General features: G+C 35.6%; 2 protein-coding genes across 2 annotated transcripts in view; one reads left to right on the forward strand and one right to left on the reverse strand.

Annotated features, from left to right (window-relative positions):
• Positions 1 to 10,621, forward strand: part of LOC129795460 (uncharacterized) — a 77,253-nt gene extending 66,632 nt beyond the window's left edge. Inside the window, exons 3-8 of the mRNA XM_055836750.1 lie at positions 3,502 to 3,704; positions 3,809 to 3,987; positions 5,555 to 5,730; positions 6,230 to 8,720; positions 9,495 to 9,765; positions 9,837 to 10,621. Coding sequence (XP_055692725.1) covers positions 3,502 to 3,704; positions 3,809 to 3,987; positions 5,555 to 5,730; positions 6,230 to 8,720; positions 9,495 to 9,765; positions 9,837 to 9,842 — 3,326 coding nt within the window. The 3' untranslated portion in view covers positions 9,843 to 10,621. The remainder of the gene's footprint in view (positions 1 to 3,501; positions 3,705 to 3,808; positions 3,988 to 5,554; positions 5,731 to 6,229; positions 8,721 to 9,494; positions 9,766 to 9,836) is intronic.
• LOC129795447 (mediator of RNA polymerase II transcription subunit 1) overlaps positions 1 to 25,022 on the reverse strand; it is a 1,235,552-nt gene that overhangs the window by 95,549 nt on the left and 1,114,981 nt on the right. The window lies entirely within an intron of this gene.

Below are 25,022 nucleotides of genomic sequence, written 5' to 3' on the forward strand. Positions count from 1 at the left end.
GTCAAAAAGCTAGAATTAAATACGAAGGCATTTCTGCGGTTCTATGTAGGCTATTTAGGATAATAAAATAATTCGAAAGCTTGAAAAAATTCTTTTTTTTTTCTTATTCTTACAACAAAAGTTAAAATTTAATTAATGAAGTACTAATTGAAAATAAAAATAAAAATAGTAGAGGAGCATGAGACAAAAAGTTAGTTTTTTGGTAGAAACATTTTCCTGATTTCCCTGAAAATATTTGAGTTTTCTCATGACGACTATCTTATAGGAAATTTTCCAGGCTACAACTTTGTCTCAGACGGTTATTTTCTAACTCATCGAGAAAATACATTTTCAGTCAATTTTCCGCAACCTTGCACTTTTAACTTTTTGCCCCAGCCATGGGGCAAAATGTTAATTTACGTTTTTTGTTCTTAAATTTTATTTTTATGATTTTTTTAAATTTTAACGATAGATATTTCAATTAATGTCCTACAATTATATACAAAATGCGTTTTTTTAAAACAATATTTTACCAATTAAAACCAAAACTGATGGTAAAATATTCAAAAAGGCCAACATTTTACCAACTAATACCAAGAAGAAATAGTTGGTAAAATATTGCAACAGTTTTTTACTTAAAACCATATAATTCGGCTCTGCGCCACAGCGAGCTACTAAAAAAATCTTTTTCCCGATTTTCTCAAAAACTAAATCCAACAAGGCTAAAAATATTCAAAAACAATTATGTTTTATCACAAAGAGCCAAAAACGTTGGTAAAATATTTTTAAAATATCATCATTTCACCTATTAAGAGCTAAGAGGTTCATAAAATACTCAAAAATAATTTTATTTTGCCATTTAAGGCCAAAAACGTTAGTAATAATTTTGAAAATATTCAACCGTTAACCGTTAATTTGTTACCAGCAATTCGGTACAAAAATACGCTAAAATAATAATTTTCTGTGTAGATCTTATAAGAAACATAAATCAGCATAATTCTGCTTTAAAAGATATATTAAATAATGGATAAAAATCTACAAAGAAATTCTACAATAGAACAAATAAATTAATTAAAGAAAAAAAACTTACATCCCGACTTTAATAAAAGCCATGAAATTTCATTGTTGTAAACCACCATATTTCCATGATAGCGTCCTTTTCATCAACCACCTAATTAAAATCTACATAAACACATCGTCTTTTGGAATCTATGTCAGAGCGTTATTCACCAAGTCCATGGGTGCCCTCATCTACCACAATATGACCTCAAAAGCTGCTTTTTCTCTCCCCGAAGATTCATTGCCGCAAAATTAGAACACAGATAATTTCCAATTTTCCCTTCGACCTCCGGAGGGTGTGCCGTTGTTCCTATGGGAAAATCCGCTATGGAAGAAAATCTCTCTTGTACATAAAGTAAATGTGGATGGCATCTGTGAAAGATGTTTTCCCGGGGAAATTCTCATAGCAGCTCACAGAATTGTCTCCGCGCGCATATTAAATTCAATACAGAGGAGGTGTGGGGGTGGGAAAAAATTCACCAACATTATTAGATTTATTTTGAGAGCAATGTTGAGCGAATGGTGTTTCAAGGATGTAGGGGGAGGTGTAGAGCTTATACCGGAGTTCCTTCATTCAACGATCTTCCAGCAGTGTTTTAGCCGAGAAGATTGAGGTGTTGTAAAAAGATTAAGGTGCGAAAGAGGAGTAAATCGCCTTTTGAGAGGTGAAAATCTCATATATAAGTAGAAGAAAAATCCAAAGCTTTGTGGGAGAAGCGGAAAATTCCAAGAACACCCAGAGCTTTTCACAAGCGGGCAAAAGCTTTGATTATGGTCACTATGGGGTGAAATTTTTTATTTCTACAACGAGTTGAATGGGTGGATAGCTCAAAGGGGAGAGTGTAATAGAGTTCATGGGGGTTTGGGGCCAAAAGGGTGGTGGAGGTGTTGGCATGTAGTGCGGAAAATATAGTGTTGCCAAAAATTCGGGGATGCTTCTGGTACGCGGGAACTTTTAAGTGAAAATGTTTGCTTTCAATTAAGCTAATTACATGGCGCCGATTTGGTGCATGAATTCACTGGGGCTTACACATTACATTTTCATCCCTTTTCACCATGACAAAAAAAACCCTCGAAATTCCCTATATTTGCATAAAATCAATTTAATGTACATTGCAAGTGCGATAATTTCACTCAAACGGATTATTTTGCATATGAATCGCCTATCAATAAACTGAATTTCAGCTCACAGACTTAATTTCACCAACAATATTCGTTTTTTTGGAGCTTAATTGAAAAAAGCTCTAAAGTGTTATTTTAAAATTAACCAATTAAAGAATAAAATCGGGTTATTTTATCACTTTTTTTTAAAATGTAAATTGATTAAAAGGGAGAAAAGGTATAGTTCAAAGGGGAAAGGGAAATGTTGTGCTATGCTAAACTTGACAGAAAAGTATTTAATTTTTTTTTAAACACAAAATCGCTGACACAAATGTGTTGAAAAAAAGGTTTTTTATCATAAAATTTTTGCTCAAAAATTTCCAATTGTTAAAAACGTTAAAAGACTTTTAAAAACTTTTAAAAAAGGGAAAAATAAATGTTGTACCAGATCTAACAAGACAGAAATGTAGTGAAAAACATTTCTTTTTTGATAAAATTCTTGCTCAGAATTATTCAATCAATAAAATGGCAAAATAAGGAGTTTAAAAAGGAAAAGGAAATGCTGTGATATGCCTAACTAGGCAGGCAGATTCCTTAAAATAATTTTACACACACAATGTACATAATTCTTCATAGTCCTGCATCTCCGTAGCTAAAGTTCAAGGGGTGTTCTTGGGCGGAAGAGGGGGAGTGGGTTCATCTGGTGGGGTAATTAAAAAGGACGAATCAAATATTCGTCAACCCTTGTCTGCAGCAAATTCGCATAGAATAGCACGGCGAAGATTCTCACTGCAGCACTACATACACCCCAAATGCTCGCGGCAGACAAAACCCTGGCAAAAGTTTTCATGTGAGAGCAGGAAATAAAGTTAAAATACACGAAAACTTGAAACTTAATTTAGATACAGGGACCGGATGTTGCGTCACTCGCGATGCCTAAGTTAATTTAAATTAGTGGCAAATGATGTTTCTCTGCGGCTCTCGAGGAACTTTTTCAAGAGTGCGGGAGAGGGGTGGTTTACAGGGGGAGCGCGCAGTATCAACCCCTCTGGAATTGCTTGTGAACATTCCAAATGTACAAGAACAACAGGGTGGGTTGGTTTATGTGATGGATGATTAAATAAATGTGCAAGTTCCATGAGGAACTGCGCGGGAGAACGACTTCCTTCCATACGATAAATATCGCGCAAAGCTTTCCTTAACCACCCCCAAGGATTGTGTCTCATGGTGGGCAAAATAAGGGGGTAGGAATCTAAGGGAATGTTCACCTCGAAGCTCATTACCTAAATTACCAATTATTGCGTCTCTCTGTGCACAATTTTTATCAACAATTCTTTTTTTTTTGCTTTCTCCTCTCTCCAGATTGTCTCCACCTTCAGCTGTACCGAGACTCAAAGGATCGATACAAACACGGACAGACTAAAGCTTCTTTGTCGCTGCAGCACTTTCTCGGTGTTGAATCGGGATTTACATTGGACAAGGAGTCCAACACAATTGCCATTATTTGTCAAGATGTTATCGTAGTCTTGGCATTCGATACAAGGGAACGCTTAATTCAGTGGCAGGTACGGTGTGATGCTCTTTTCTATTTTACCCCCCAATCCACCCACCGCTCGTTTTATATATCTCCATCCCAAATCTCACACCCTGCTCAATCCATTTCGTACAGGTGAAAATATCCACAAATCTTGGAGACGATATTCAGTACTTGATTCTCGTGTCTTCAGCACCGTCCAAGGCAAAAGTATCAACGGGACCGGCAAGGATGCACGTACAGGATCATCGATTTTGTCTCACAACGGGTGTCCCACCGAGACTTGCCGGTCTCTGGGAAATTGGCCACTTAAGGTAAGTACTTTTATTCCTTCTACAATGTAAGAGATTTTTTTATAATAAATTAAATAAAAGCAGAATTGCCCTCAATGAATCTTGCAGTGGAATTGTAGAAAGAAGAATATTTTTAACCTTTCATATGCCAGGTGGGATGGGGACTCACTGATCGTAGAAGAGTTTATTAAATAATTTATCTTTTGGAAATAATTTTCTAGATTAAATGAGAAATGTTTAAGAGAATTTTACGTTCATTTGAATTTTACAAAGTAATGGAAATTAAAGAAACGTCAATTTTGAAATCATAACGAAAGAAAATCATTGATTATATTGATCCACAATATAAAGTAGAGTAGGAATTGGAAGGTGTTTGGGTCTCATACTTAAAAAAAACTGATTTAAACCTTAAGCTCGATTTAAAATTTTAAGCGCGACAGAGTAGTGAATTCCGCCCTATAACTCAAAAATACGCCTTTTTGAAAATTGGCCGCCATTTGCTTTTTAGCGGACGAAATCAAACCGCACTAATTTTCCGTTCTTTATATGCCCTAAGGAACATTTGTGCCAATTTTCAAGTTTCTAGCACTGCCATTAGTCTTTTGCCTCTTTATCTAACTACTTTAATAAATCAAGATTTTAAATTAGTTTAGATTTAAATTAGTTTAGTGAAATATAAACTTCGGATTTGAATGTAACAGTCCTTAAGCAAATTTAAGAATTCCTTTATACATAAATTTTCCTTCATAATCCGTTTTTTATTATATACATATATTATATATAAAAAAAAATTTCTTCAAACAATCTCTTCAATAGATTATTAACTAAGCTGTAGAAGGGTTAAAAATTGTCTCTTTTTGAATTTTTAATTAAACAATCAGTTCAGACTGCGAATTTAGCCTATCAATGTAATCCTTTTGAGTATTTCGTATTGAGAAATTTGTTCTCACGTATGACTATGCACTTGAACGGCAAGAGAGGGAGGAAGTCCATTCCTGCATACTACATAGCCACAAGATACTCTCTGAGCCATGATAGCTAGACCACTAATAATTCCTTACCTAATAGACCATATCTTAATTTATTACGGGGAAGCGGGAGACGGGGGGAAGAAGCAATGCCGACGATGGGAAGGGATTATTCTTGTTATATTTAACCATTTGAGTGGAAATGCCCCATTTCACCTTTACAAGGTCTCTATAACCAGCCCAGGGATTCTTTTGATTTATCATTGACTGTATCACGAAGGGGTGCAGTCACATGGAAATTAATCGTTTCTTTCAATTAATACTCCCACATTGGGGGTTGTAGCAATGGCAAGGGGTTGGAATTTCTTTTTTTTTTCCTCCCTTTGGGCGCGTGCAAGTGGAAATTTCTTAATTAAATAGCGCAATATAGAGAGGGAGTGGTGCCACTTCCTTAGAAGAAAAAGGACTTTGAGAGATGGTTTAGTCTTGAGCGCCATGTATGCCAATCATTGAGGCAATTTCTGTGTGACAATACCATCGTGCATCAGGTGGAAAATTGTCTGACAAAACGTTCTATATATAAATTATCTATGTATGTACATAACACCCCCATTTTGCAGGCGCTATGGGGTTGTGGACAATCGTTTCTGCTTCGAGGGTGGGTCACAGTGTGGCAAAGGCGAAGGTCTCTATGTCCTTGTGACGGATCAAGGGGATGAGATTACTCACACCCTCAAAGTTGCTTCGCAGGGGAAATTGGTAACAAAGAGACGTCCCGTCGCCCGAAAGCTCTCAGGTGAGTGTCAACCGGATTTCCCATCCATTTATTTTCCCTTTGCAAGTACGGAAAATCATGAAAATCCCCAAAGAAAGAATCATTGCACGGTTCACACTCCATCAATATCCGCATCCGAATGTTATGAGGGAATTTCCAAGTTTTGCTGAGGATGCCAAGAATTTTTCCTCAAGAAAAATCAAGGAAAAAGAGAAAATTTTATTTCCCATTTTTCCATTTGTGCGGAATGCAAATAATAAAATTTGTATTTATGGTATTTTCATGGGGTGGTGGGAAATGTTGCTGATTTTATGCTTCACTGACTTTTCCTTCAATGAATTCACACGAGCTAATCTGGGGTTGAATTTAAGCATTTCCAGCTGAAAATTTAGCTTCTAAAGATGGGAAATTCAGCAAGAAAAATAATTAAAAGAAAATAAAAAAAATGATAAATGCTGGAAAATGTATTAGAAAATGATTCCTTTGCCTTCAGTAACATGACAAAAAAATTCATTTTCAGCTCTAGACAGCCCGAGAAAACTCTCCCCTCGTCCTGTTGAGGATGGCATGAGCCTCTCGACAAATCACCACTTTCACGCCGAAGAGACAAATTGCCTGTGCAGCAGTCGAACGTCTTTCTGGCCATCTCAGGAATCTCGGGATTTGGACAGCAACTACGGCTGTGGCGACACGGTGTCTGTGTCAGAGGCTCACGATGCCCTCGGGGATGGTGATCTGTACCCAGGGCGCTCTACAATGGCTCACATTGAGCGATGTATGAGTTGCATTTCGAAATTAGGCGCCCCATCGATGTCCCGAAGCTCCACTGCTGCTGGCACCCCGGGTCTTGCACCAATGCCTGCATGGACAATCTCAGAGTACCACCACACATGCCCGTCAGCTGGTCAGGCTCCAGGTGTTCCGGCAAAGGGGCACGATAGGATGTCCCTGTGCTCCTCACACACCGGCAGTAGCAGCAATTCGGAATATTCGGTGCCTCGGTGTACATTCGGTGGGCAGGAATGGTGTGAGCACAGCCGATCACATCAGAATGGGGTGCAGTGTGCCCAATGTGGACCACCGAGACCGCCAAAACCGAAATCACTGCAAAAGCCACCAATGCCACTACCGCTGTCTTCCCCTGCTGGTACCCACGTGGGCCCATATGAGAACTACGACGTACCCCGAACCCCCGTAGCCCTCGATGCGGATAACTACGATACACCCAAGAAGATTCACGAGTACCTGGCTGCTGACGTGAACAGCAATCCTAGTTCAGCTTCCTATGCAAACTACGACATTCCAGCAACAGTTGGGAAGATGTGTGGCTGCCTGGGGCAATCTGATAGCACCCCTAGAACCCTCGAGAGGGATGTCCCACGAACTGACTGCACGTGCACCCGCGTAATGTCGTGGGCGGACAATTGGATCTCCCTGCCGTATTGTAGACGGGGGAATACAATTGAGAACACAGGAATACCCATAAGTCGTGTTAAGCTCAGCGGCGAAGGGAAGATGCCCGTGATGCAACCAAGTGGGGAACTTGCAATCTATGCAACAGTTGACATGGCGAAAAAGATGAGCCGTCGCATTGCTGAGAAGTGCGACTGCGTACCGGATGATGCTTCTGAATCCGGGTCATCGAACTACATTAATCTCGATCCAGCCCGCGAGGCGGGTGCTGCGCAGCCAATGGATACAAACTACACAAATATGGATTTTGCCCAATCACTGGAGCACTATGAGAATTCCAAGAATGTCCTGGAGAGAGCAGGAATCCCAATTGGGGAGAGTGAGGAGTGTGAAGTACCAAAAGTCTGTCAGAAATGTGGTCATGCATCGGGGAAGCAAGGTGAGGCCAAGACACCCGGGCAAGATGTTAAAACTCCCATTGAGGAGAAGAATGAAAATTATGTGATGATGGAACCACGGAAGGATCGAGGAGAATTCCCGGGGTACCTCCCAATGTCCCCAGCTGCCCCGCAGAATCCACCAAGTCATCTAGCCAGCCCTCCAATACCCAATAAGAGTGACCTAATTAAGCAGCGCATGAGTAGGATTATTGGGGAGAAGTCAGCCAGCAATCCCAGCCTCAATGGGCCAACCGTTGACAGGACAAAGAAGCGTTCGGAGAATGATACGAGAATCCCCGGAAGTGCAATGCTACGAAATGGTGTCAGCCCGTACACGAGGAAGCAGCTGATGGATAACAGTGATCTCCTTCCAACAGCAGCTGATAAGCGTATTGTATCACGAAAACGATCCTCATCGGCGGATTCATCGCGCTTCCTCGAGGAAGTTGAGGAATTCGACAGCACGGAAACCCTGCGGAAGTCCTCATTGACAAATCTCGAAGGGCGACGTTCATCATCGCCGTGTATTCATCAGGAAACTGAAACATGCACCGATAATGCTTGCTGCGCCAAACCATCCACCAGTACAGCCCCAACGCAGGCAGAGAGAGCCGCAATAGCTGAGCCTGAAGATGATATTTCCGGATCAACGACTCAGAGTCAAAATTCCCAATCTGTCTACATTAGACGCTCCGAGAGTGTCCCGTGCAAGGCACAAAATCGCGATTCATCGAGCTCCAATGATTCGGGCGTGTCAACGGGATCCCTGCGTCAACGTACCGGAGACTTTGCTGACTTTGAGCTTCCACTCACCACCGCCATGTCCGCCCGACGCCATCAGAAACATATCCTTCCAGCTACCGGTTGTGTTCATGCCTCACTGCCACGGCGTTCCAAATCATTTGACCCCCTGCGCGAGCTTTCATTTCAATTTCAGAAAATCAAAATTCCCGAAAAGAGTACTTCGGCTGAAGCTGAAATTCCCATTTGTCCGCCCAAAGTTAAAGGATTCGCAAGTCCCGGGGAAGTGGCTTCAATCGCCGGGCCGCCCTATATTGATTCAAGGAGTACCAGTAGTGGAACATCTGATATGTCTGACTACATTGAGACACTTTCACTATCAAGCCATAGTTCGTCAGATACACCAGAAGGAATGAGGTGAGAACTTAATTTAGAATTTTAAATCTTACGTTATTCGTTAAAAAATTGAGCAGGATAGATTTATTTATCTAACCAGCTTAGCTAAGCAATTGATCATAAATAAAAACTTAAGTCAGATCAATTTCTGAGCTTCTTAAAGATTGCTTGCTTAAAACTGTCTAGAATGGACCTGATCTGAACTGTTAAAGCCTAATCTCCCCTGTTCAGGCTAGGTAGAGTCTACTGTTATCTATGTTCTGCTACAAATAAATTAGGTCTGTCCTGCTCTGATCTATCAAATAAGCAGTCTCTGATCTGATCTATCTAAGTAGTGTTTTCTCTAACTAACTAACTCCTCTGATCTATCTAAGTATGGCCTGTACTAAACAGTTTAGCCGTGGCCTGATGTAATCTGTTTAAGTCTAACCTCCTTTGTCTAGTCTAGGTTTAGTTTTCTGTAATCTGTCTTAGTATGACCTGCTGTGAAGGGTCTAGGTTTGATCTTATCGCTTCTATGATCAGCTCCGATCTCTATCTGAGAGTATAGTCTCTGATGTGATCTGTCTAAGTATGGCCTACTCTGAGCCGTCTATGTATGACCAAACTGAAAAAAAAACTATGAGTTAGCACAGTTAGAACCTTTTTTGATCTAATACAGAATTTAAGCTGCTAAAACAGTTGTCAAAACCGGAAACAGGATGTAAGAAGACTAGAAAACTTTAACTCTGTTTAGGCAGTCAGGAGCCTTTCTTCAGATTTCTAAATCATTTTTCAAATAAAATCCTTTCGTAGACTAATTCGTCCACCTACATCGACATTGCGTCCGCGATCTGGAAAGGAGTACCAGAATATAGATAGATCGATACTTTGTCTAACACAGCAGGGAATCAACCCTCCGGGAGATCCCACAAAAATGACTCCATCGCAATTCCGAAATCTCCTTCCCAGCTCTGTTAACTACGCCAACATCACACCTGTTCCCGAAAATGCCGAATCACCTAGTCCTGGCTACCAGAGTGGAAGTTCTCCGCAGGAAAATCAAGGAGAACACTTTATGTTTAAGGTGAGTACTCACAGTTTTTTTCTTTCTTAAAGAAAAGCTTTTAAAGCTTTTTATTTTGAAAATATTTGTAGAATTAATCCAACGATTAGGCCATGAGATCAGACGAAACAACAAAGACTTGACGCTGTGTGCCGTAGATAGGGACTTATTCGGAATTCAAGCTCCTGGATAGTTTCGTAGTGGGTACAGGGATGAAATTTTGTGAGTAAAAGAAAAGCACAAAAATAATTATATTTTTTGGGACATTTCTCTCCACTAAAAACAACCCCTAATCGTCTCTTTCGAACTCTTACTTTTCCATCTCCCCAATCGTTAGTACGCGATAACCTTTGAGAATAAGTAAAGAAAAAGAAAGAAAATGCAGGGAAATTGAAGAGCTAAAGAGAGAGATAAAGACATGATACGAAATGGTACAAGAAATTTATGAAAAAAAAAATTTAAACCAATTCTCAGAACAACGACTTCTCCGTAGAATTTCAAAAAATGGGTTTCTGAATATTTTGCACGAGATTTTTTAACTTGAGAGACATAAGAATGGTTCCAGAATGAAAGAGAATAATGAGTAGATTGTAAGTTCCTTCTGAAACTTTAAGAAAAAAGGAAGAAAAGTAAATCAATATCGTAGTTAATGTATAGGACGTAAATTAATCGATTAAAAACGTTTTCTTTTTGTTTTATTCGAAGAAAAAAATAAAGGAAGGAATCTAACTTATACCATTACTTTGTCCCAAATAGATAGATTCGGAAGAATAATGAGTAAGAAAAAAACCTAATTTATTCCCTTCGTAAAGAAAAAACTGAATGTAAATATAAATGCCAAAAAATAGAAATAAAAAAAATATTATATTAATAAAAATATCACCAAATTAGGACTTGGTAAAAAAAAACTATAATTTAAAAAAATGATAAATTAACATATAAAGTAATAAATCTTATATTATAAATGTAAGTTTTACTTGCAATCTCACCAAATATTTTCTTTTTATTATCAAAACTACTTGTATATAATGTAATAATTAGTTTTAAAAATAAACCTTTAAAAACCTTTTAAATCACGACATTTTATCCCAAAAAAAACATTGAGAAAAACCTTCTATAAATTGCATTATTTCTCAAAATGAAAAACAGACTGATTTTGTAATTAAAAGCTGAAATAGATTTCTTAAAAAAAAAGATGAATTTTTTTAAAAATAGAAATATCGTATTTTTCTCTTAGAGCGCACATTTTTTAGATGAAAAATTCGCGTAAAAATCCAAACGAAACCAAAACTTGTAGTAAAATTCCTCACATATTAAGTGAGAAGTATTTAAGCAATAAAAGGAAACTTTTTTCATTTAATAACAACAACTGTAGAAAATGTTTTATTAATGAAATAACTACCAAATATACTAATAAAAAATAAAACTAAATAAAAAACAAAAGAACAGGACTAAAGTATAGAGAAAAAAGCTCACTAAACTCTTCAATGCTAAACTCCTCAAAACACTTTCATCTTTTTGACTTCAGCCCAATTTCTAATTATTACACATAAAATAAAAAAAAAACAAAAATAAAACAGAAATTTAACGAGAAATTTCAACATGAAAAAAATATTATTATGAATGGAATATATAATGAAAAAAAACTGCTAATAAATATAAATGTTTGCGGAAAAAAATCACAAAAGATCAAAAAAGTAGAAGTCAAAATAAAAAACGAATTTAAAAAAGTAATTTTTTTTATTTTTGAATAATTTTCTTTCATTATTTTCCTTTAATCTGTAAAATAAACTTTTATTTTTCGATGAAATTAATAATTTCGACTAAAAAAATAATTTTATAAATTCCATTTACTCTAACTTGGAGGTAAAAAAAAACTGATAAAAATTAATTAAAAAAAAACATATTTATCTATATCTTTGCGATATGTGATTTGAATTTGAAACGTATATTTCGTAGAATTAGTCTTATTTGATACGTCTTACTAAAAAAAAGAAATAAAAATAATTTTATTAAGAAAAAAATATGGTAAGAATAAAAAATATATAGCGACTGTAATAATCTAAACATAAGGGGTATATATAACTTGGAAAAACAACAACAAAATAAATATTATATTTAATGTGCAAGAATGTTGTTTGGTGCGCCGACGTGATTGTAAATCAATCCCACATTTTGGGGGTGAATGATAAATCTGCGGGAGTGTTTCCGCTGGCATATGGGGAATCACATCGGGCACAACATATTCGTGGATCATGTGAAATCATGATTCACATCCATCATCCCCCGCAGCAAGAGGTCCCTTTGCGATTTATTTTAGGGCAATGGTGGAAAATTAAAATGGATGGCCACACCCCCGTGAATTTACATCGCAGACTTGCTAAAAAGGTGTTGTTTTGTTTTTATTTTTGTTTTTTTTTTTGTATTCATAAGGAAGCTGCTTGAGTATGGAAAAAAGCTCTCACATTGGGTAAGAGAAGGAAAATCAACAGACTGCTGCAAGAACAATGTGCCAAAAACTTCTTGGTTTAGCTCAAGTTTGAAACGACCAAAATGACGCGCAGGGGATTTAAAAAAAAAGTTTTTTTGGAGTCTTTGACAATTTTTTGGGGAAAGTGTAAGAAAAACTAACAAATTGTCACGCCTTTCTAAGTAGAATTTATTAGTTCTTTTTTGGTAAATTTTAATGTAAAATTCATTCACACGAATTTTCAATTCAGAAGTTTTGAAAGCTCAACATTTCTCTTCCCTCTTTTAAATAAATATTACATATTACAAAATAAATCTTTCTTATAAGTAATACTCTTGCTTTCTCACCTGTTTAATAATTCAGGAAACATTTAGGAACTCAAATTTTTAATTTTTCAGTTTAAAACTAATATCAGGCAACATTTTTAAAATCAAAATTTCCCTTCTTTTAGTTGATAAATTAATCAGAAATTACTTAGAAGCCTAAAATACTTTTTCTTGGTTAAAAATTAATCAAAAACTTGGTGTTGCCATGAAGTGGAACACCAACTAATTCATTTTGATACCTACTCAAAATTTCCCTTTCTTGATTTAAAAATAAAGCAAAAAAGGTTTTAGAATCCTCAAATTTTCCTTTTATAGTTTAAAATTTCCTTTTCTTGTTTTGAGTTTATCAATTTTCACTGAATTAAATGATTTAAAATCAATCTAATTGTTCATGAAAGTTTTATGCTTTTTATGCTTGTCGTATGATTGAAAAATTTAATACGTGCGCCAATTGCCCCAGTTCAAGAATCGCTAAGCTTAAAATTCATTTGAAATGCAAGATTGCATTTGAGTTGTTTCTAAAGAAACTTCCATAGAAATTTTCTTTAAAGAAAATCCCAAAGCTCTTCTTATCCATACCAAAAGCTCCTGTAGACGATGCAAAGCAAATATAATATTAAAATATTTTCCTGACACGCAATTTAAGGTAATGTAGAGCAGAATATCATATTTGTGTGTCAAGAAGGTGAATTGTAAGTGCGAATGTGCTGTCATGCTGAGGTGCTAAAGGTATTCCCTCGCACATGTATATGCAATTTGAAATTTCGTGTATGGGAATGGATGATGCTGAAGAGCTTTTTTTTTTCATACTGAGCAACATAGAGCAGGAGCTGTGACATTTGAAACACGTGAAAGGTGAAAGCACTTCTGCAATGGAAATCCGTCATTTTGAATGCAACAGCCATACGTACGAAGGACTCTTTCGCAATGACTTCAAAGGCAATGAAGGGAATTCTCTGCTCACGGGTGAGTGCTGAATAAAGTGGAATTTGTAAAAATTGAATTTTCTCCGTGTTTTTTTTATTTATTTATTACTAAAATATGATTTAGCCTGATATTCTTTTTGAATGGTGTTTATAAGTGTGTTTGGGAGAAAAAATTGCTTTTTCACTCCGCAAAAGTTGGTTTGATTCAATGAAAAGATGAGTTTTCAAAAAAAAAAAAAATACCGAATGAATCGATTTTTGTGCAAAATATTAAAATTAAATTAAAGCTTTTGAGTTAATTTGATAAAAAAATCAAGTTTTTTTTCTATTTAAAAAAGTTTCAAAAATTAATATTCTCCCAAAAAGGAAAACGAAGAATAATTCCTTCGAGAATATTTCCATCTTCCCCTATAAATTTTCTAATTAATTGTATCTCATTCGGTACGACGAGCAAAAACTAGAGAGGGGTTGGTAAAATTTCATTAGAGTATTGTCACTTGAATTTCATTCGGTACATAATGTTGGGGGCGGAAGGGGGGAACCCAACATAGAATGAGGGGTCCCTATAGCAATATTGCTCCTCATTTCATGATGAATATTTTAAAGTCTAATGAGTTTTGGCCCCAACTCGCGCATCACCCGCTCAATATTCCATTCTTCCCCTATCCTTCGCAATCTCTTTGACTTTTTTTTCTGCCGCTGTGTGCACCCACCCTGTGTCAACGAATTGCAATTTTATATACGAGAACTTCCTATGTGCCTTTCCCCATCGACAGACGATACTATATACATTATGGATGTAATATTCAAATTGATTCGTATGTCATCAAATTGGGAGTGAAGAAAATTCAGCAGATACGATGAAGGGCGGATGGAAAATCTGTCTCTATGAATTATCTTGTCGTTCATTTGAAGACTTTCATCGTTATACGGCCATGAGGTTTTTATTTCAGCACCATGTCTTACGAATTTTGATCCAAAGTAAGGAGCTAACCCGGCTGGAATCGTTTTGAAAAATATTCTTCTGATTATTTAAATTTTATAAGAGATCAGGCGTATGATTATATACATAGGTGTATCATTAGTACGTGGTTTGCACTAATATTAGAAAGAAAATATGTAAAGAATTATTTCAATTTTTTTCTGGTTGTAATCAGTAGTATATCAGACACTTTCAAAATTGAATTGAATTTGTTAAATACTTTTTAGTGAAATTGAGAAACTCATCTAGCATTCTGAACTTCATTTTATCATTACATTCTTGCATTCTAGATAATATCTCTCATAGAAATCAGTTGTACATCATCCTACATTTTTCAAAATTAGCAATAAATCTAAGTCTTTTAACCCAAATCAACATTGAAGTCTCTCAAATCTTATCTGGATGACATTTTTCATTGAAATCAGCATGATATCAGATGTATTCGTCACGAAAAACCTACCCCACTGTCTTCTTCCAACTTTTTTCTTTCTTTGAGAATTGATGATATTTGGAAACAAACACATCTCACAGAAAAAGAAAATAATATTTTCGTGACACCTCACAAATCTCTTTGTCACTAAAAACAATCTAAAATATCTGACAGACGATAATTTATAAATTTTTCTTGCTTTTACCGGAAAAAGAAAGTTTATAGAATGAAAAGAGTGAAAATAACATCATAAATACACACGCTAACGAAAGCTCCAACAGTTCAAAGATCCATTTGACAGAAAGATATGAATCATTTATAATTTTCTACCATCAGCCCACCCTTTAATCTCAAATGATCATGTTTTTTTTCTACCAACCCTTTAGCGCAGAAAGCTCTTGTGGATTCATCAATGTCTCCTCTCTAAAAAAAAGAGTAAGTTTGGAGCATAATAGATTTGTTTATTCGCACACAGACAGTGTGGGGTTTTTATTGAAAAAGTTTCGCACTTTTCACATTTTGTGTGTCTCACCCCCTTTGAAGGGCTTCTTCCCACCCACCCACTTGTCTATACCGCACAATGCAGACTGCGAAATTTACGCTAAAAGCTTCATCGGGAGGGTTGGGATGATGAGAAATTGATTCAGTATGTGCTGAATGGCGAGAATAACAAATTGCACCAAAATGGGATTGAAATGGTACGAAGAAGATGATAAAAAGGAAAAAGTGAAAAGAGAAAAAAAGAAGTGGAGAAAATGTTTAACAATGTTGTCCGATTTTCTGCAATAATCCTTCTTCTCTTTTCCCCCCTTTTTTGCTTTTTTTTTGTGTAAAAGAAGAGCAACTCCGAGAGTGCATCATGTGAATTTATCCTTTAGTGTTGCCAAAAGGGAGCAGCGAGTCATGGAGCCAAAAACTGACGGAAACCACGAGAATAATAAATAACGTGGAAAGCCAAGCGAAACTTAAAGGGATGACATAGAAAGCCATAAACAAAGAGTGGCAAAGAGAGACGGTGACACACACCAAAAACCCTCTCCGGCAAAACACCCTCAACCACTTCTGCATACTCACTTTGCCATCCCCAATGCAAAATTTGCATCCAATCACCCAACTAGAAGTTGTTTCAATCATGTCCGCCCATTTCTTGTTCCTTTTGCATTCTCTGCCCCAAAGAACTTCATTTTATACCCCACACACACCCCCATCCCCTAAAAGCAAACATGACGGCTTTGGGGGTAGTTTGGGAAAGGAAAACACCACACGCAGATGTCGTTTGTAATGTGAGTTATTTGAATTTGAAGTCAACAATTCAATTGATGCTGTCCACTCTATGCGGAAAATTTAACTTATTTAAGGACTGAGGAAAAATACGGATTTTATTACCCCGTGTAATTAATAGAGTAGAAAAAGTTTACCCGGCTGGACCATAATCAACTTTCTTTTTCATTCTAAACTTGTCAAAAAAACAAAATTATGCAGTTCTGTAGAAAAAATGAAAAGAAAGTTAAAATAGTACGAAAATTAATTTCAAATAGAGTTGGTTAGAAATTTAAAAAATCAATAATCATTTCCAGCCGGGTTATTGTCAAACAAAAGTTGTGTAAAATTTTCAATTTCTTCCCAACGTCTACAAGGATGTACAAAAAAAAGAAATTATTAATTTTTTGGATTTTATTACTTTCAATTTTCAATTCCTGTAATTAATTAGCTATGTACTCGTTTGGTTTTCAAAAGAGCAACGTATTTCTACGCTTAAGTTCGTTTAAAAAAAATTCCGAGCTTTTAATAATTTTATATTAATGTGTTATGACTAGAAATAAAAAGGAGCTTTTTCTGAGCTTTTTTTTGTAAAGATTCTCAACAAAGAATAAAATTATGTTTAATTTTATTTATTTACCACAACACTCAGGAAGTGGAAGATGAATCCATTTCAGTGTATTTATACTTCCTTTAGGGGGATGAAGCAGGAAATAAAATGGTTAAATATTATTTGAGATGATTTCCTCCCTTGAAGGGGTTCTAGTTTGAAAGTGCAATGATGGCATCATCATCCTGAATTAAGGGCAAACTTGAAAGTTTTAGCAGAAATTCCTGTAACTTTTGCACATAGTGCAGCTCCGGGGTGTTGCGAAAGTGTAGCGTATACTACCTATAATACCATACTTAATGCACATGAACACCTTACCGGAAGTAAAGAGAGTGTGTAGGAGCTTTATAAATAACTCAAAGTCATATTACCATGAGCTTTCATTATAAAGTAGTTTATTTTAACAAACATTAATTTAAATTGGCTTATTGAAATTTGTTTTAGTTTCAAATTAAGTAAATTACTCCTCCCTCCTCCAGAAAGGAAGGATGGACTTTGTAAAAGTTTTATAAACATATATAATTAAGAAATGTTTGGAATTCAAAGAATGAAAAGCAAACAAGAAAAATTTTCATGAGAGTCTAAAGACATTGGTTGGAAAAAACAAAAAAAAAAGAAATTTTCACAGACTTTTTAATTTTGGAAAATTGATTTTTTAATAAAATTTTTGCTTCGAAATATTTTATTTCAAGTTAAAGTTTCGGACAGATTTGCGTCCTTCCTCTGATCCTTTTTTTCTTCTTAAAGTTTCTAGAAAACCTTCACAGACAAAGATACATCATATACCAAATGGAATACAGCATATAAGGGTTAACCCCTTTTTGTTCTTTATGTAATTAATTGAAATTAAATAAACCACCAAAATTCCCTTATGGAGCTTTTTGGGTGTAATCTCAACGAAGCTTCGTGTGTATGTGCCAAAAGTTTCTCAAAGTGTTTGAGGAAAAGCTTAGCCACAGGGTATACAGGTGAGACATGATCTTTAAGCAACATTAAACCGCATTTATATTTGTGTGATAATTTCGCTCGGAGGAGCATGAAATCCCCAACGAGGAGCAAACAATTTAGGCACAAACACATCGTTACACACATTATATAAATTCATCACCTGTACAAATTTGCTCATAGCCCCCCATCAGGGTCTCTCTCCTCATCGCGCGCTGTAGGAGATCACCTCCCTGTGTGTCAGATATACGAATGAGTCCCAGCTGGAGGGACTTTTTCAGCTTGGAGCTGCCATTGCGGCAAAGTTCCCATGGATGATTGTGAACTTAATTCCATTTTAATTCCCAGAGCTTTGAGCTGGGTGATGGCATTATCAACTGACTCCACATTTCCCTCAAGCTTCACCCTGTCCCCTAGACAAGTCCACATACATCTGTGGGGGTGGTTTATACGGGGGAGACAAAGAGAAATTCTTTTTTTTTTTGCACAATTCGTACCAATTGCGAAGAAATGTCGTCGTAACTCTCACCCTCTTTCTGAGCATTTTGATGGGCACAGCCCCGTAGAGAAAGCTCTCTATCTAGCGAGCGGGGGGAGCTTTCATCTGGAGTACCATTTTGCCGTTGAAATGAAATGCAAATTGTTGGTGCTACAAATTTCGTTCAAATGAACTGTGTGATATTGACGTGACTGTGTGTTTGGGGGCAAAATGCTGTGGAGCCATTCTCAACTTCCTGCGCAGTGGGGAAAGTCTCACATGTATGGTGAAATTTAGGTAATAATATGTAAATACGTGGAACAACACATTTTATTGCTTTCACGGCATTTTCCAACCCTCTTCCCGCATTGCAAATTGTCTAATTTATCACGTAAAATGGTTCGTTTTATCAGGAAATTATTTTAACTTGCTACAATCCACACATACATTGACAACATTTTGCTATTTTATCGACAAATTAATTCACAAAATTCTCATTGTGAATTTATTTACCCCAACTATTGCTTTGGGATTTTCCCCATAAAATGAAAAGTAAGAAAAATCTCAACAACTAAAATAGCCAAAAGAATATTCTGTTAAATACACAGCACGTTCGAGTTCGCACATTAATAAGCTATTTAATTTGAACTTAAAAGCTCCAACAAGGAAAACTAAAACTTTGCACCAGAAATATTCTTATGGATTAAAAACTTTTCTGCGTGTTAACACAATTTTGTCGCGCTCAACATGGATGAAGGGATTTCTGTACATGTACTCCTTTACAGGAAATTTAAGCTGAACTGGCAACCTTTTTGCACTTTTCCCAGCACTTTTCCCCCCAAAAAAAAAAGAAAAAGAAAACCCCCTCTGTACTGCACCGAGAGAAATATTAATGCAGCTTACACAAAAAATATATAATCTCAGAGCGATGAGCTTTCGCGCGAGAGAAAACTTTCACTCACGAAAACTTTTCATTAATATTCCTTTCCTCGGATTCTTTTGCACACTGATGCAAGTTTTTTTTTCAGGGAAAGAGAGATTTTTTGCACATGTTCTGAGTGGTTGAAAAATTTTTAATTGCTTGAAATTTCATCACAAGTGCGAGAACTTTCAAAGAATGCCCCAATTTTGCTGCCAATGACCAAACTAACGTTTAAAAAAAAACTTAGTTTTTTTAATAAATAAAATGGTAATTAAAATGAAAGCATTTTGCAATTGAGCCTGTTGAGTTCGTTCAGCAAACTAATGAATAAAAAAGGTTTGTTATATATAATTTTTTTAAATATCAATGAGAAATTTGCCAGTGGAGTATAAATTCTAGTGATGCGTGTACGTAATTGTTTTGTCAATATGAAATATATTTCATTAATTTCAGTTCAATGAGTTGTTTCAGAAATTAATTTTGTATAGTCAAAATTTTCCTATCGTGTGCATTGGGAAAACATTTTTTTCGCCCTAATGGAGGCATCACAAATCAATGAAAAAAAAAACATTTTAACCGCGTCAAAAGAAACATTTTGTCACTAATTAAAATAATTAATTTATGGGCATTGTTTTGATAATACGCAATGGAGCGTGATACCACAAATTGGTGGCTTCTTGCTTATAGAAAATTGTTTGAAATTCTTCACCAGAGGAAAATGGAAAGTTTCTGCGAATTGAGCTTTTTTGACCAACTATAAAATTTTATTATTCTTAAAAATGAATAAACTTCTTTTGATTTACTTTACAAAATTCTCCTTTTAGTTTTATTCCAAAATAATTTTTTTTAAGTGTTTCACTTCTTCAAAAATTTAAAGATTAAGGGAAAGGTCCTACTATAAATCAAAGCTGTAGTTGGTCAAAAAAAGCTCAATTCGCAGAAACTTTCCATTTTCAACTGAAGAAGAAATTTCAATGATCCTCTAATCAAATTTTTCTTAAAATTTTCTTTCCAATTAACCAACACCAAAAAAAGCTCTATTCTTCATTGTTTATGGAATTAACCCAAAATTTGCATTTCAACCAAAAAACGCAAAATCACTTCTCATGCTAATTGGGAATATATTTTGAAGGCTTGACGCCAAAAGGCGCGCGTCTCAATTTGAATATCTTGGTGGAAAAATCTGCGTCGAAATGCGAGTCATATATTCGTGGAAATACGAGGAAAATAAACTCATTTGCATTCCTTTCAACAGGTGCTCTTGTCTTTAATTTCCAACCCTCCTGGGTGCGCGAAAAATTCCTTGAATTTAATTCTCAGTATACGCCCTAAAATAAATAATTAAAATTCCACCATTAAATCCAATCCTTGTTGTGCTTCCTTTTGGTGATTAGGATGGGAGGAAGAAAGGTTTTTTTTATTTGAATAATTAAATTTTTGCAAATTGTTTTGCTTTAATTTTTTTTTAAATGGTAGATGAATGTGGCCCAATTGGGACCTCTTGTGCTTTTTTTTTTAAATTCACGATTTCTTTAAATTGATAAAACTTCAAATATAAAGAAAAGTTATGGAATAATGGGTCGTATTCTGCGACCAAGACATCCATAATATAAAATCGTTGAAATTTCTGTACGAATTTCAAAAATTTCAAGGATTTCTTGGTCGCTGAATAGGACCCAAAAAGGGGGTATTTAATAAACTTTATATTGATACTAAATTTAAGAATAATAATTTTAATTAAATACCATTTTCTTCCACTAGAAATTGAGGTTTAAAGGTCCGAATTGGGCCACGCTCCTCTACACTTTAAAGCGTCTTTTTGTACACCAAAAAATATCTAAGAAAAAATTTATGAACTTCCATCCAATTTCCAAAGAAAAATTTATTTAATTTCTTAAAAACGATTTTCAATTTTCCATGAATTTCTTTTGAAAATCAAAAACTCTTCAGTGTTATTTTTTCTCTTGAATTATTAGGGTACAAAATTACCCAATATAAATTTTTATTGAACTTTCGTTGGTAAAAAAAATAATCAAACTCTCGTATACACAAAAGTTTGGCTTTCAATCATTGCGCAAAAAAAAGCTCGTGCCTGGATGGAGCATATATTTACTAAAATGTCGAGTTCAATTTGCTCAACTTTTTTTTTCCCCACAGAGCTATTATTTATTTTTCCATTCGTGGTTCCAATCACATCATCGCACTTTTTTTTCCTACCCCATTCCCACGCAAGAGTGCGGATATCAATTGTTGAAAGCTGCAACGTTTTTTTTTGCAATCCAACGATCGGGTTGATTGATTTTATTTCCAATCTTGTTGCAAAGTAAATCCGATGGAGCTTTTCTCTCCCTTCTCTCGGTTTATTCTTGTAATTGGGGATGTGCAAAATTGGGGTTGGAGCTTTTTTAGCGCATATATAGTGTGTGCTTTACAGGAGGAGAGTGAACTTTCAGCAACAAAAGCATTGTCCATCGTCATGGTGATATGTTGTATCCCAGCACATAAGAAAAGGGTGCAACCCGAAGACAAATACTTGAGTGAAATGCTGCAAATTAATGAGTACTGGAAGATCTCTAAAGCACAAAAGCTTAAGTTTTCTCTCAAGTTCCCAAAGTGCATTGTGAATGTTGATAAAAGCATGCAAAACTTTGACATGAGAGACGAATATTCGCTATATGTGTAAGGAAAGGGTGAAAGTTGCATTTTCTCTCAATTCGCTGTGTCAGAAACTGATAAGTACATCCACTTGAGATGGATATATCAAGAAGGGATGAAGAGCCCTTGAAGAATTGCAACGACAAATACAAAATTATTCTTAACACACTTCTCCAGCAAGATAGGAAAGATTATGTTTCAATGAATATTTCACAAGCTTGCTCCAGGGGCTCCAGGGTATGCAAATAATGTATTATTTATCCTTAATTTTTTTTTATAAGTTATTTTGTTCTCAAAGCTTCGTCTTGAAGGATTTAAGGGAAGAAATTCCATAACCTATTTCTATTAAAACATAAATATCCTTCCCGAAGTACTATATTTCATCTTAATGTCACTATTCATAAATTTTCCTTAACTTCATCATGTCGACAACCCCTGCATATAGCATTTCATCTGCAATTGACATAAAACATTTATTATATCCTCATGTACTTAATGTATTTTGCATGAATGATGATGATTCAGGGAACCGTGAAAAAAAGGTTTTTCGCTTAAGGATGTCTTTCGTAACATACTTTCCACCCTCACGTTCATTTATTTTAATTTTAGGGCTCTCTCAAAGAATTCTTGGCACACCAAATGTACTTCTTTGTGTAACAATTTGTAATTTTATTTTGCAGTGTGTCCCTATTTAGGGATACAGTGTAGCCCTGGTGTAGGTGAATAATGTTGATCCTTTCTTAAAAACTTTTTTTTTTTCATTAAATAATTTAACTAATTCAAAGAAAAGGATTTTTATTAATATTTTCTTAAGATTTTTTTTTTCTGTTGGAAAACTTCAGAGAGCTTTCGTAAATTAAATTGAGAGGTTCTCTACACCGGGACCTGAATATAATTCAAATTTATTCAGCGACAGTGTCCCGATTTCTGCAGCGATAAATCCTTGGAATTTACACGGAATTGGAAGGTTTTGTGTGGAGGAATTGTGTTAAGTAACTGCTGCATTCAATTTTCTTGCTCTAAATTCACAAAATTGTCTGGCAAAGAATTGCTAAAAAGTTTCAGAGCTTTTTATGTGCCAAAAAGTCCCACAAAAGTCACTGGATTTCTTCGAGGACACAAGCATTTTAGGGACTGTGAATTGAGCACTTATTTTCACTGAAAAGTCAGAACAGAAGTCACACAGAAGGTAGTTACATTGTTCGTTATTTTGAGAAATTCTCTGTATGTTTCAAAGCTCAAAATTTTCAATGAGTGAAAGCTATTAGATAAATTAGTGTCCTTACAACGGAGAACTTCTGTGTGAGATCCATCAAAAGATTTTCCTTTCCTTTTGTTGAATTACTTTTGAAGAAATTCATGCAATGCGGAATCTCTGCAGATTCCTATAGATGAGGATTTACCGCATAATTAAATTTATATATTTCCCAGAGATATTTCTCATGTTGTATGAGAGTTAGAAATTCAATCAAAACCACCTTCTCTCTTTGCCTGTGACGACAAATTCCAACCATCGCACCCAATAGTATAGTTTGTGTATCAATCTCCAAAGTGACGTGCCGCAAGGAAAAGAATCTGTTGAAAGTTAGATGTGGAAGTTCTTGAGACAAAACTCAATTTTCTTAGCATCTCTCTTCCACCTCTATTCACCCAATTTTCTTGGACGCAAGATGAGAGAGAAAATTGAAACTTATTGCAATATATTTTCCCCTCTATGTGTATGCAACGGAGGATTCTTGAGAGCTTTTACATGGAACAAAATAAAAAGCTTCCCAGGCGATGAGAAGGTTCTCAAGCACTGCAATCATCCCTCATTTTCCTCACGAGAGAGGGGGATGATTGAAGTGCTAAAACAGGGAAAATTTGCACCATCCGCTGTTGAGTAATGAGTTAATGGCATACAAAAATGGGCAAAAATATGAAGTAATGTCTCACAATTTAGCCACACAATGGCCCTCAATTGCAATTTGATGCATTTCCCACAAACAACGTGGATCCATTGGGTAGGGATGGGCTTTGAGACTACATAGGATATGGAGGATTCGCATAAGCTCCATTTGTAGTGAAATTCCAAACTTTCACCCATTAGGGATAATTTGACTTTCAAATGCACTTCCTTTTTCCTCTCTCTCATCCACTTTACGTTCCAAAGAATGACTTCTATGCGATGCAAGAACTCCAAACGAAAAGACTTTCCGTTAAAGCTCCTCCTAAATTCCTTTAAATTCCCTTAATAAATAATTTTAATGATTCCCTGTGAGCTGTGATGCATGAGGCACAAGCTCACCAGGCAAACGTGACTTTATCTAAATCACCACTATTCCCCGCAACTGAAAGCTCACTATTTTGTGGGGGTAAACTAACCAAAAAGCTTTTCATGGGAGGTTTATGAAGTCCACACACACACAAGGAAGATTGATCGGTGCTATTTGGGAGTTTAGCATGATGGCGAATTGAAAATTAACACATACAGATTTTCCTCTTCTACATCATTAACCAAACTTCATTGCTGACCACACCACATTTTGACCACACGCATACACCGCTTCTGGATTATTGGAGATATACCCCTTCTAATCCCATTGTGGTGGTGGAAAATGCGGGAAATTTAGGAAAAATGATTTGATTTTTTGCTTAGTTTTTTGCTTAGTTGATTGCTAAACCAATGTTGTTTATCAATCATTTCAGCATAAAATCAGTAAAGAAAATTACCTACAATCTTGCCCCGTTAGACGGTAATTTTTTCCAACATAAACCATAAAAACTTCCTGGAAATTTGAGGGGAAAAATGTTTTTCCTCATAAGTAAATGAATTTCCAATAAATATACTTTTACTGTACATAATAGTATATAGCAGAAAAAGCTTTAAGAGCCGTCTCAAGAGGTTTATCCTTCGAAAAAAGAAAATCTTTTATAATGTAGAAAAAAAAATTATCATGATGAAACTGCAAAAATCAACCAACAAAATATTTTCATCGTCCCCCCGAAAGTTCAATAACAAAAGCACAATGGAAAAACTCTCTGTGAGTGACTCAAATCACCCAAAACGTGCTTTTGAGATGAAAAACAATTTGTGAAAAAAAAAGGAAAAACAACATTTTCATCTGAAGAAGCCTCTCAACATGTACCAAACTGGAGACGTAATTATTTCTTTGCTGATTCAATGCTTAAAATCTCATTCAACTACAATATATACTTTATGCACCCGAAGAAGGTTTTCCTGGCGATATTTTAGCGTATAAACTTTTCATCCAGTTTCCGAGTCCAACTGGGA

The sequence above is a fragment of the Lutzomyia longipalpis genome, chromosome 4 (genome assembly GCF_024334085.1).
Source record: "Lutzomyia longipalpis isolate SR_M1_2022 chromosome 4, ASM2433408v1".
NCBI lineage: Eukaryota > Metazoa > Arthropoda > Insecta > Diptera > Psychodidae > Lutzomyia > Lutzomyia longipalpis.